At 44.8% G+C, this 14,453-nt stretch overlaps 1 protein-coding gene across 26 annotated transcripts in view; it reads left to right on the top strand.

Moving 5' to 3' along the window:
- NEB (nebulin) overlaps nt 1-14,453 on the top strand; it is a 375,459-nt gene that overhangs the window by 23,650 nt on the left and 337,356 nt on the right. For all 26 annotated transcript variants that reach the window (XM_069225183.1, XM_069225192.1, XM_069225189.1 and 23 more), the window contains one exon: nt 2,700-2,807. In XM_069225183.1, coding sequence (XP_069081284.1) covers nt 2,700-2,807 — 108 coding nt within the window. The remainder of the gene's footprint in view (nt 1-2,699; nt 2,808-14,453) is intronic.

Raw genomic sequence — 14,453 nt, forward strand, 5'->3', positions numbered from 1 at the left:
TGTGCATGTGGAAATGTCTCACACAAGTGTAATAGTACATATTATTGCCTTTCTGTTTTCTCTGCTGGTTTCTCCTGGGAGAAATCACTTTTCCCTATGTATAGTTGACAGTTTTGAAGTAGTTATTGTATTGTAATAGTATTTATATAGCGCTTACTACCCCTGATGAGGCGTCAAATCGCTTTTTGGTGAGTAGCACCCTACTCCGTTATACTCCCAACTGCTGTCAGAAAGGTGTTTACTCCTACCTTTGACAAGAGTAAATGCTCTGTCATTTCCAGGGTGGAAATACGTCAGGAAAAAACATCTGAACACATCCAAACAAGAACAATGGTCAGTGTCCACAGACTTTTACTGCTGCCCACTTCTAAGAGTATATTTACTGGCACGGGAACCTTCATTTATACATTTTTTTATAAGTGTAAAACAATGATTTGTGCATTGCAGAAGTGGTTTACACTTGTGAAGAAGACTGTTTGCTCATAGCTAGTGGTCATTCTGATTTTGGATTGCCTGTTTGATAAGGTCCTTCATGGTGCACCATAAAAAGCCCTCTCTTGCTGCCCACCATGATCCCTACATGGGACTGGCTCCGGGCACGACCCGCTATGATTTCCATTGTGGTTTACACTTAGTTTCTTCTTTATTAGAGTCTGCATTTAGTTGACTACAAGTTCCCTGCAATAAGTATTATCCAGGTTATATAATAATCGACTGGTAAGTTACTGTACTGTACTGTATTAATGCTTTGAACTTCCCTCCATTGATTGGGTTGCAAGGTGTTATTCATTGATCTATTGTATCTAAATTATGTAGCCTGGCAAATATTGTATTGCCCTGATTATGATCCCATATGCTTAGGGGATCGAAACGTCGTCAACCAAATCAGTCTGACCCGCATGAATTTATATAACCCTTTTGGGTGCAGTAGTGTTTTCTTTAATTAGAAATGTGACCTTTTGATTCTGTGTAATTCTTGATGTCTCAACCTTGTTCTTTTGCCTGTTTGTTTGTGTAATACATGCCAAGGTCTGCTCCATAATGGAACGTACCCCTAAAAGAACTGATTTTAACTTTTTCATACAAATAAGGTACTGATTGTTTTGAATTTTCCCTGTACGTTATTATTGTGCACTTAAGGCATTACTCCATTATGCTTTCGCTTAGAGACCTTTGTTCCTTATAGCTTTACGGCTATCCTTGGTCCCTAGGTATTCTTGGGTTCCCTGGCCTGTTTGAAACACATTCTGAAAATGGGGCTTATAAGCACCCTTCCAGACCTATGTTCGACATTAGGGCTTTATACTGATCCCACTTTTGGGTGGCATCATTCTCCTAAGTGATTTCATATCTTGCTTCAAAAAAGATTTACTAAGGTATACAAAAAAGTGATAGATGGAATGCTCGAATTAATCTCAGCTGCTAGTATTTACTCATGCTGCATCCCAGCCCATCGTCATTTTGTACACCATGCCACCTCAATTTAGACCCAGCCATATACAAAGCAATCTTGACCCTGCTGCAGTGGGAACCACCCAATCCAAAGTGCCAGGCCAGGTCCTCCCAAAACCGGAACATAAGCAACCTAGGACTGGCTAGCCAGGTATAACTTGGTTCCAGTGTTTACTCCAAAATATTTGACCTTGAAAGTACTTTTAAACTTTTTATCAAATCACATACCTTTATGGGAGTAGGCCTGAAACATGCAGGTTTTCAGGTGTACTTCTGGAAAAATAATTTGTTTATTTTTCAGACGTTAACATTTTTCCAGTACTGAATTTTACACACCATACTATTACACAAAGAGACATGCAAGTGCTGACCAACAGTTGCAAATTTCATTTTTTTCCTCCATGGAGAAAATATTTTCCCAATTGGAGGTAACCTTCCCACCACACCCTCACCAGGTCTGAGGAATGTCTGCCCCCCCTTCCCATCTGGGAAGTGAATCTACTCCGGCCCTTTTCAAGGAACATTTCCGACCGTTTTCAGGGTGGGCAGATGTTGGAGAGCAGTTTGTAAATGCCCAAAAATCTGATGTGTTTATAGCGGCCACAAACGTTTAAACCGCACCGCTTCTTATTACGCTCACTTCCCCTTCTCGGTGTAGTATTTGCACCTGTGTAAATGTATACAATCGTGTAAGTGTGAAAGGTTTTACATTTGCTGATTATCCTTTAGTAAATATATGCAGTAGCTGTAAATTCAACCATTTTATGTGGAAAACATACTATTCACGTTTGTGAATCCTGCTCGTGTTTTTGTTTATCTCTGAGGCCACATGCAAGCTCTCTTTTAAGTGATCTGTGTATCATTTGTAGACCACAATTCTTCGCCATTTATTTGTTTCAGCTTGTAACCTGCACATATCCATGCACAAGCAAAATCTTGCATCTATATGGGTTCTTTTCTCAAAAGGTCATTGTCAGTTTGCCCTTGATGATTGAAGTAGTGAATTAGGCAGTTGCTCCCTTGTGGCATTCTACAATGCTATAGAAGAATTCAAAGTGGATGCCTTCAGCAGAGAGATAGATCTGAAAATAGAAGAATTTCTCAAATGCCCAGTTTAAAGTAGTTTGAAACCTGTGTGTCTTCCCAAGCACAACTCCTTGTATGGTGAGCGCCGGCGAAAGAGGAAGTGGGGGGATGTAGGTATAATGCAGGCCTGAGAACTGATATGTGCCTGTTTCTTCCCTCAGAACAAGTACAAAGAACAGTACGAGAAACACAGGGGAGAACCTTACGCCATCTCCACGGACACGCCGGAACTTCGCAGAATCAGAAAAGCGCAAGCGCAGCTGAGCGAGGTGGGTATGGGGGGTGAAAAAATGGGTCACTATCTACAGTCACCGAACCCCAAGTGTGCTCAACTGACTACATTTGAAAGTCATGGGGTTTGTGGTGTTTTAAAAAACATGATTGAGGAGATTCTGCTGTCTAACTTTTGTGCTTCTTATGATATGCTGGAAACTCACCTGTCAACTTTAGAATATTCTTAAAGTCTATTCCAACAGTTGACGGTATGTGATAAATATGATGGAACCACACCAACACATCCCAAAATGTGAACATGTAAAAAAATCATGAGGAGAAGTCAAAATAACAAATTACAAAAATGATGAAAAACATGTCATAACGGACCGCGGCACCAACATGTTACAAGGCCGCAAAGAGCGCAGTTGGGAGCAGGTATACGCTGACGTCTGGTCTCCCCGTCTTCTGTCACCGGCACCGATGAACGAGGTGATTTTGTCGTCGTGGGTTGTGCATAGCTCGTCCCTCTTCTATTTCGGGAAACAAGAAAAGAAGGGCACAAGCGGTAAACAAAACAGTGCGGGAAAGAAAGGGGACATGCCCAGCCCACAGGAAGATGAAAACTGGTTATCGGTAAAGGGGTGGTGTATAAGAAAGGGAAACAAATAAAGAGAGGTTACCCATTATGTGAACGTTTTCTACTTTGCAGGTACATTATAAAGGGATTCTAACAAAACACATATTTGTGGATTTCACGTTCATCCCTCGGGGCTAAATAAGTTTTGACTATTACCCAACTCAATGGTATGCATTTTATCTGCCTTAAAGGGTTGAAAGGCTGAGTAGGCCTTCTGTAATTTGAAGCTTTGGCGGTGAAGGCAAACAGATTTTTGGATTGCATGCATTAGTCAACTGAACCACTAGGTTCAACCGTCTCAGAGCATTTTGTTTCATTTTCTTAAACAATCAAACTCCACCCTCCTGAAATTTTCATTTCTGATCCATTATTCCATTTTAACTTCATCTGTCCAATAAAAACACCATCTGTATGAGTTCATAAAAATGTTTTACACTGACTAAAAAATTAAAGTATAATAATGTAAATATAATTAACATCTTCTTGGTAAGATGTACACTCTGACCTCTGCCGATGCTTTGGTCAATACTCAGTGGATTGAGCAGAAGAAGAACTGGGGGAATGGGTGGCGAGTGAGATCTTCACTAGTGGTTATTGCTCTGGATTTAAATGTAATTTTCGACACTTGTGATCTTGCACACAAATTAAGATCAAGCTAGGCGTCAATGACTTCTCAACGTGAGCCATTAGAAGGGACCGTTCTCACCTGCAATCAAACTCCCTCTATGCAACTGGGAGCAGAAATGGGAAAATAGCTTCCCGTGTTATTCAGTTTTCAGGCACTCCTACCACTCAGCATTGAACTCCATATTTTTAGCTAGCACGTCATCTCAGAAGGATGAACATTTGCTTGAAGAAAAGCCAGTATACATTCTGAATGAGATCACTGGCATGTTGAGAGCTCCATTGGAAGCTGAGGTCCAATAACAGCTGGTATTGACTATCTGCCCAACATTTCAATGCCTATCTTTCTGTTTCTCCTTGTTGAATGTAGAGCATTGTACACTCAGTGTGTTGAATGTTGTAATTGCTTATAGCCTTTTTGCCTTGTGTTATACCTGTCATTAACGGCCCCCTCTCTCACTCTAGGACATTCTCTGCAGTCTAGGCTTCTGACTGAGGTAAAGGGCCTTTAATGACTGGTATAGCCTTCCACAGTGAGCTATAATAATCTGTAATACGGATAACCCAAGGGATATATTTGTTGGACATTCGCGGGAAACATTATTCAGTCTTCCTTTTGCCATAGTTCTACAGTGCATTGCTCTCTTGCAAGCAGTACTCAAAAGTAAACAATTTCCTATTAAAAAACCTGGGACCAGTGGATAGAGATTTTGCACCAGCGTAGTGCAGATTTTCATAACTAATCAGTGTACAAATGACATGCAGGACTGATGTACCCGTGGATGCCCTGCATCCATTAGCTTACGTCCAACGCCTGTGACATGGTCTTTATGTGTCTGCTGTTAAAGAGCTCTGTCTGGTGCAGCGACCCCGCCTCCCAGCAGTCTATAAATAAATGCAGAGTGATCGACTGGACAGGTGTCCTAAGTCCAGACTTCGAAATGGAAGTTTATTTATCACAGTAGGAATTCGGGTATAAAGGCGTAGGCTCCTGTTTTCTATTATAATCCCCGCCAACTGCTGGTGTGCTCATCGAGCAAGTCTGACATCCTCAGACTATGCTGTTTGGGACAGTCTGGAGAAAAAGTATATGATAAGAATAACATCAGAAGGCAGCTCAGGCCTCAGAGTTTGTGAGCTGGAAGGGCCAGGATCAGTGAATCCGGAAGTGTTTACTTAATGCTTTATGTTCACAGAGAAAGAGCCTCAGGGGCAGATTTACACGAAACTGGCGCATCAGCACTGATGTGCCAGTTTTCTTGTGTCGCCCCTGCCCCACCTAACGACACCATGGGTGCTCCGTATTTACAATACTGGGCACCACGGTGGTTGTTAGAATAATAGCATCAACATTTTTGAAACTATTGTGGCGCTTTGCTGCCCTTACGTCACTAAGGGGCATATTTATAATGCCCCAGCGCCACCTGGTGCCACATTAGCATAATTATTTTTTACATTAATGTGGCCTAACGAGGCCAAAATCCTGCGCCATCTTTACAGAGTGGTGCAATGCATGCATTGCGCCACTCTGTAACCCTTTGTGCTACACTATACCTGCACCAGGCATAATGCATGCAAAGGGGACGTACCCCCTTTAGGGGAGCCGGAAAAATGGCATAAGGAAATCTATGAGATTTCCTTGCACCATTTTTCTGGCACTTTTTACAGCACTGCTAACACCTGCTTAAGAGCAGGTGTTAAAAGGGGGCTTCCATTCTTTAGAATGGGGCCTTATGTACCCTGCAGGTAGAGCGCCAATATTTTGCCACTACTCCTGCAGAGTACATCAATACCGTCATGAGAAATTACGCTATTGTCCCTTACCCTGTGTCATAGTGTGCCGTATTTTAAATACGGCGCACACATGGTGATGGTAGGGGCATGCTAAGGGGGGCAGAGAAAGTGGAGCTGGCCTCGGTGCAGCACCACTTTCCATAAATCTGCCCCTTAATTTTGATGCTAGTGCAGCAAAGTGCAGGGAGGGCCATTGATTTCAATGGGTGTGTCGTTTTAACGCCTGCTCTTAGCAGGCGTTAAAAATGACAGAAAAAGGGCACAGTGAAATCTTGTAGAATTCACTGCGTGATTTTTTCAGGCCTCCCTGCATGCAGGCATAATGTGGCGCAAGGGGGTGCAAAGTGGCGCAATGCATGCATTGCGCAACTTTGTAAATCTGGTGCAGCAAAAATGCCTTCCTTACGCCACATTACCATATAAAAAAATTACACTAATGTGGTGCAAGGAGGCACTAGGGGCTTGTAAATATGCCCCTCAATTTTTATACACGTTAAACGTCACCCACTAGGCATCAGTATACCACCCACCTCTAATATACATTATTTAGTAGTGGCATTTAGCGATGCATCTCGTCTTTTGGTTACTTCAGAGTGCTATAGTATTGCTTACCACAAACTGTCTTTTGTATGTACCAATGTGCAGTAAGTTGTTGAGTTCCCTCAGAATGACTTGCATTTCCAGTCTGATCGAAACTGCTCATCATTTGATAAACTATTTACTCTGTTGCTTCATATTTTCTTCAATAATTTTACCTATTTGCTCATAAGAGGTCACTTGCACATTGCCACAGTGCCAGCCACGAGTCACACAATGTGAGGCAGCATTGCACATGTATAGCATAGAGTCATGAATGTGTCCGATCTTGTCTCTCGCTAGCCCTCTCGTTATCCACCCAAAATGGCCATGTATGAAGGCTTCAAAGAGCAATGTCTTCACCACTCTCTCCTACTTTTAGTGTAAGTAGATGCTGGTGAGGACAGCCTCGGCTGCCACCCATGGCAGCTGTGGATTTCCACCCATCGAACTCCTGCTGGATGATGGGCCGATTTAGGAGACACAGCAGAAGAGGATCCAACTATCTCCTCCAGGCTTAGTCTTGAACCTACTTCTTATAGCTGTTGTCTCTTGCTATACCTTTCCTTTTATTTTCGTTCTCTCCCTCTCCCACCTCCTCCTTCCCTCTCACTTTCCCTTTCCCTTCCCTTTTCCTTTATTACTTCCCCTTTATTTTTCCATTCCCTTTACATTTTCCTCACCTTTTCCAATTCCCTTTGCCTTTCACTTCTCTTTCTCTTTCTCATTTTCTTTCCTTTTTAGGTCTTGGCTAGATAGCCCATGATCTGTCTCTTCGATACTATTGTAATTTTAAAATAGGCTTAGCCCGCCCGTTGCTTACCATTTTTAGCTTGCATGGCACTCATCTTTATAGCCTTGTAAATGGTTATGCAGGCCTAGCATCATTTCCATTCCTGTCTGTAGAGCAGGGATTAACACTTGATTTATTCAATTTAATCAGTGTCCGTCCGCTGCTCCCGACGTGATTGAGGTACCTCCCTTTAACTTTTGGCACCCTGCAAACAGAAGGTGGGTGACTGACAAAAATGTGCCCAAAAGGGCCAGCAAAATTGCAAATTTTCCTTTTCTAGAGTTAACTTGTTTCTTTTATTTTGCAAGTCTTCTTTTCTCACTTTGCACTCCTGCTTTTTTCCTTGTGGGCACTTTTCTCAAAGGATGACGATTATATTGTTCTAGTGTGTCTTTCTTATGTGTAATTTCCGAAATTATGTTTAAACACATAATTGTGCAAAACAATCTACCCACTCCAATCTGCCCCACTCCAATCCAAGACAATGCACCCCACTGCAATCGACCCCACTCCAATTCCAAATATTCTGGCCCACTCCAGTCCAAAAAAATCTGCTGCACTCCAAACCAAAATAATCCACCCCACTCCAACAAAAACAATCTGCACCACTCCTATCTGAAACAATCTACCCCACTCCAATCCAAAACAATCTATTGCACTCTAATCTGACCCATGCCAATCCAAAATAATCTGCCCCACTCCAATAAAAAACAACCTGCTCCTCTCCAATCTGCCCCAGCCAATCCGTTCCTTTCCAACCCAAAAAAATCTGCCACACTCCAATCCAAAGCAATCTGCCCCACTCCAATCTACCCCACTCCAATCCACCCCACTCCGATCCACTCCACTCCATTCCATCCAACTCTAATCCAATCCAATCCACTCCACCAAATCCAATCCATTCCACTCTAATCTAATCCACCACAGTCTACCCACTCCAGTCCAAAATATTCTGTCCCGCTCCACTCCAAAACAATCTACCCACACCAGTCAGCCCCACTGCAACCTGCCCCAATCCAATCCAAGCAATCTGCCACACTCCAGTCTGTCCCACCCCAACCCAAAACATTTCGCCCACTGCAATCAGCCCTACTCCAATTTACCCCACTCCAATTTAAAATAATCTATCAAACTCCAATTGACCTCACTCTAATTCCAAATATTCTGCCCCATTCCAATCCAAAGCAATCTGTCCTGCTCTAATCCAAAACAATCTGTCTCACTCCAATCCAAAGCAATCTGCCCCACTCCAACAAAAACAATCTGCATCACTCCTCTCCAAAACAATCTTCCCCATTCCAATCCCAATCAATGTACCCCACTCCAAACTGCCCCACTCCAATCCAAACCAATCTGCCCCACTCCAATCCAAAAAAATCTGCCCCACTCCAATCTGTCCCAGCCAATCTGCCCCACCTCATCCCAAAACAATCAGTCCCACTCCAATCCAAAGCAATCTGCCCCATTCCAGTCAGTTCCACTCAGATCTGCCCCACACCAAACCAAAACAGTCTGCCACACTTGAGTCTGTCCCACCCTAACCCAAAACAATTTGCACCACTCCAATATACCCCACTCCAAATCAAAATAATCTGCCCCACTCCAGCCGTCCCACTCCAATCTTCCCCACTCCAGTCCAAAACAATCTGCCCACTCCAATCTTCTCCACTCCAAATCAAAACAATCTGCCCCACTCCAGTCGTCCCACTCCAATCTTCCCCACTCCAGTCCAAAACAATCTGCCCCACTCCAACCTGTTCCATTCCAATTCAAAACAATCTGTTCCACTGCTGTCTGCCCCACTCCAATCAAAAACAATCTGCCGCAATCCAATCTGTCCCATTCCAATCCAAAACAGTTTGTCCCTCTCCAATCCGCTCCACTCCAATCTTCCCCACTCCAATCCAAAACAATCTGCCCAACTCTAATCCGCTCCACTCCAATCTGATCCACTTGAATTGAAAGCAATCTGCCCCACTCCAAACTACCCCACTCCAATCTGCCCCATTCCGATCCACTCCACTCCATTCCATCCAACTCAAATGCAATCTGCTTCACCCCAATCCAATTCGCCTCACTCCACCCCAATCCAATCCATTCCACTCTAATCTAATCCACCACAATCTACCCACTCCAGTCCAAAACATTCTGCCCCACTCCATTCCAAAACAATCTGCCCAACTCCAATCTGCCCTACTCCAATCCAAATCAAATTGCCCCACTCCAGTCAGCCCCATTCCAACCTGCACCACTAAATCCAAGAAATCTGCCACACTCCAGTCTGTCCCACCCCAACCCAAAACAATGTGCTCACTGCAATCAGCCCTACTCCAATTTACCCCACTCCAATTTAAAATAATCTATCATACTCCAATTGACCTCACTCCAATTCCAAATATTCTGCCCCACTCCAATCCAAAGCAATCGGCCCCACTCCAATTCCAAATATTCTGGCCCACTCCAGTCCAAAAAAATCTGCTGCACTCCAAACCAAAATAATCCACCCCACTCCAACAAAAACAATCTGCACCACTCCTATCTGAAACAATCTACCCCACTCCAATCCAAAACAATCTATTGCACTCTAATCTGACCCATGCCAATCCAAAATAATCTGCCCCACTCCAATAAAAAACAACCTGCTCCACTCCAATCCGCCCGACTCCGATCCACTCCACTCCATTCCATCCAACTCTAATCCAATCCACTCCACCCCAATCCAATCCATTCCACTCTAATCTGATCCACCACAGTCTACAAACTCCAGTCCAAAACATTCTGTCCCACTCCACTCCAAAACAATCTGCCCCACACCAGTCAGCCCCACTCCAACCTGCCCCACTCCAATCCAAGCAATCTGCCACACTCCAGTCTGTCCCACCCCAAACCAAAACAATGCGCCCACTGCAATTAGCCCTACTCCAATTTACTCCACTCAAATTTAAAATAATCTATCAAACTCCAATTGACCTCATTCAAATTCCAAATATTCTGCCCCACTCCAATCCAAAGCAATCTGTCCTGCTCTAATCCAAAACAATCTGTCTCACTCCAATCCAAAGCAATCTGCCCCACTCCAATCCCAAAAAATCTGCCCCACTCCAATCTGTCCCAGCCAATCTGCCCCAACTCATCCCAAAACAATCAGCCCCACTCTAATCCAAAGCAACCAGCCCCATTCCAGTCAGTTCCACACCAACCTTCCCCATACCAAACCAAAACAGTCTGCCACACTTGAGTCTGTCCCACCCTAACCCAAAACAATTTGCACCACTCCAATCCAAAAAAATCTACCCACTCCAATCTGTCCCAGACAATCTGCCCCACCTCATCCCAAAACAATCTGCCCCACTCTAATCCAAAGCAATCAGCCCCATTCCAGTCAGTTCCACTCCAATCTTCCCCACACCAAACCAAAACAATCCGCCACACTTGAGTCTGTCCCACCCTAACCCAAAACAATTTGCACCACTCCAAATCAAAACAATCTGCCCCACTCCAGTCGTCCTATTCCAATCTTCCACACTCCAGTCCAAAACAATCTGCCCCACTCCAATCTTCCGCACTCCAAATCAAAACAGCCTGCCCCACTCCAGTCGTCCCACTCCAATCTTCCACACTCCAGTCCAAAACAATCTGCCCCACTCCAACCTGCTCCACTCCAATTCAAAACAATCTGTCCCACTGCTGTCTGCCCCACTCCAATACAAAACAATCTGCAGCAATCCAATCCGTCCCATTCCAATCCAAAACAGTTTGTCCCACTCCAATCCACTCCACTCCAACCTTCCCCACTCCAATCCAAAACAATCTGCCCAACTCCAATCCGCTCCACTCCAATCTGACCCACTTGAATCAAAAGCAATCTCCCCCACTCCAAACTACCCCGACTCCAATCTGCCCCACTCTGATCCACTCCACTCCATTCCATCCAACTCTAATGTAATCTACTTCACCCCAATCCAATTCGCCTCACTCCACCCCAATCCATTCAAATCCACTCTAATCTAATCCACCACAATCTACCCACTCCTTTCCAAAACATTCTTACCTACTCCACTCCAAAACAATCTGCCCAACTCCAATCTGCCCTACTCCAATCCAAATCAAATTGCCCCACTCCAGTCAGTCCCACTCCAACCTGCCCCACTAAATCCAAGCAATTTGCCACACTCCAGTCTGTCCCACCCCAACCCAAAACAATGTGCTCACTGCAATCAGCCCTACTACAATTTACCCCTCTCCAATATAAAATAATCTATCAAACTCCAATTGACCTCACTTAAATTCCAAATATTCTGCCCCATTCCAATCCAAAGCAATCTGTCCTGCCCCAATCCAAAACAATCTGCCCCACTCCAATCCAAAGGAATCTGCCCCACTCCAACAAAAACAATCTGTACAACTCCTATCCAAAACAATCTGCCCACTCCAATCCAAAACAATCTACCCCACTCTAATCTGCCCCAGCCAATCTGCCCCATCTCATCCCAAAACGATATGTCCCACTATAATCCAAAGCAATCTGCCCTATTCCAGTCAGTCCCACTACAATCTGCCCTACTCCAATCCAAAACAATCTATCCCACTCCAATAAAAACAATCTGCACCACTCCAATCCAAAATAATCTATCCCACTTCAATCCAAAACAATCTGCCCCACTCCAGTCTGCCTGGCGCCAATCTAAAACAATCTGCACCACTCCACTTTAGCACAATCTGCTCCCCTCCAATCTGCGCCACTCCAATCCAAAGCAATCAGCCCCACTCAAACCCAAAATAATCTGCCCCACTCCAGTCAGTTCCACACCAACCTTCCCCACACCAAACCAAAACAGTCTGCCACACTTGAGTCTGTCCCACCCTAACCCAAAACAATTTGCACCACTCCAATCCAAAAAAATCTGCCCACTCCAATCTGTCCCAGACAATCTGCCCCACCTCATCCCAAAACAATCTGCCCCACTCTAATCCAAAGCAATCAGCCCCATTCCAGTCAGTTCCACTCCAATCTTCCCCACACCAAACCAAAACAATCCGCCACACTTGAGCCTGTCCCACCCTAACCCAAAACAATTTGCACCACTCTAAATCAAAACAATCTGCCCCACTCCAGTCGTCCTACTCCAATCTTCCATACTCCAGTCCAAAACAATCTGCCCCACTCCAATCTTCCGCACTCCAAATCAAAACAGCCTGCCCCACTCCAGTCGTCCCACTCCAATCTTCCACCCTCCAGTCCAAAACAATCTGCCCCACTCCAACCTGCTCCACTCCAATTCAAAACAATCTGTCCCACTGCTGTCTGCCCCATTCCAATACAAAACAATCTGCTGCAATCCAATCTGTCCCATTCCAATCCAAAACAGTTTGTCCCACTCCAATCCACTCCACTCCAACCTTCCCCACTCCAATCCAAAACAATCTGCCCAACTCCAATCCGCTCCACTCCAATCTGACCCACTTGAATCAAAAGCAATCTCCCCCACTCCAAACTACCCCGACTCCAATCTGCCCCACTCTGATCCACTCCACTCCATTCCATCCAACTCTACTGTAATCTACTTCACCCCAATCCAATTCGCCTCACTCCACCCCAATCCATTCAAATCCACTCTAATCTAATCCACCACAATCTACCCACTCCTTTCCAAAACATTCTTACCTACTCCACTCCAAAACAATCTGCCCAACTCCAATCTGCCCTACTCCAATCCAAATCAAATTGCCCCACTCCAGTCAGTCCCACTCCAACCTGCCCCACTAAATCCAAGCAATTTGCCACACTCCAGTCTGTCCCACCCCAACCCAAAACAATGTGCTCACTGCAATCAGCCCTACTACAATTTACCCCTCTCCAATATAAAATAATCTATCAAACTCCAATTGACCTCACTTAAATTCCAAATATTCTGCCCCATTCCAATCCAAAGCAATCTGTCCTGCCCCAATCCAAAACAATCTGCCCCACTCCAATCCAAAGGAATCTGCCCCACTCCAACAAAAACAATCTGTACAACTCCTATCCAAAACAATCTGCCCACTCCAATCCAAAACAATCTACCCCACTCTAATCTGCCCCAGCCAATCTGCCCCATCTCATCCCAAAACGATATGTCCCACTATAATCCAAAGCAATCTGCCCTATTCCAGTCAGTCCCACTACAATCTGCCCTACTCCAATCCAAAACAATCTATCCCACTCCAATAAAAACAATCTGCACCACTCCAATCCAAAATAATCTATCCCACTTCAATCCAAAACAATCTGCCCCACTCCAGTCTGCCTGGCGCCAATCTAAAACAATCTGCACCACTCCACTTTAGCACAATCTGCTCCCCTCCAATCTGCGCCACTCCAATCCAAAGCAATCAGCCCCACTCAAACCCAAAATAATCTGCCCCACTCCAGTCAGTTCCACACCAACCTTCCCCACACCAAACCAAAACAGTCTGCCACACTTGAGTCTGTCCCACCCTAACCCAAAACAATTTGCACCACTCCAATCCAAAAAAATCTGCCCACTCCAATCTGTCCCAGACAATCTGCCCCACCTCATCCCAAAACAATCTGCCCCACTCTAATCCAAAGCAATCAGCCCCATTCCAGTCAGTTCCACTCCAATCTTCCCCACACCAAACCAAAACAATCCGCCACACTTGAGCCTGTCCCACCCTAACCCAAAACAATTTGCACCACTCTAAATCAAAACAATCTGCCCCACTCCAGTCGTCCTACTCCAATCTTCCACACTCCAGTCCAAAACAATCTGCCCCACTCCAATCTTCCGCACTCCAAATCAAAACAGCCTGCCCCACTCCAGTCGTCCCACTCCAATCTTCCACCCTCCAGTCCAAAACAATCTGCCCCACTCCAACCTGCTCCACTCCAATTCAAAACAATCTGTCCCACTGCTGTCTGCCCCATTCCAATACAAAACAATCTGCTGCAATCCAATCTGTCCCATTCCAATCCAAAACAGTTTGTCCCACTCCAATCCACTCCACTCCAACCTTCCCCACTCCAATCCAAAACAATCTGCCCAACTCCAATCCGCTCCACTCCAATCTGACCCACTTGAATCAAAAGCAATCTCCCCCACTCCAAACTACCCCGACTCCAATCTGCCCCACTCTGATCCACTCCACTCCATTCCATCCAACTCTACTGTAATCTACTTCACCCCAATCCAATTCGCCTCACTCCACCCCAATCCATTCAAATCCACTCTAATCTAATCCACCACAATCTACCCACTCCTTTCCAAAACATTC

This window comes from Pleurodeles waltl, chromosome 3_1, assembly GCF_031143425.1.
Source record: "Pleurodeles waltl isolate 20211129_DDA chromosome 3_1, aPleWal1.hap1.20221129, whole genome shotgun sequence".
NCBI lineage: Eukaryota > Metazoa > Chordata > Amphibia > Caudata > Salamandridae > Pleurodeles > Pleurodeles waltl.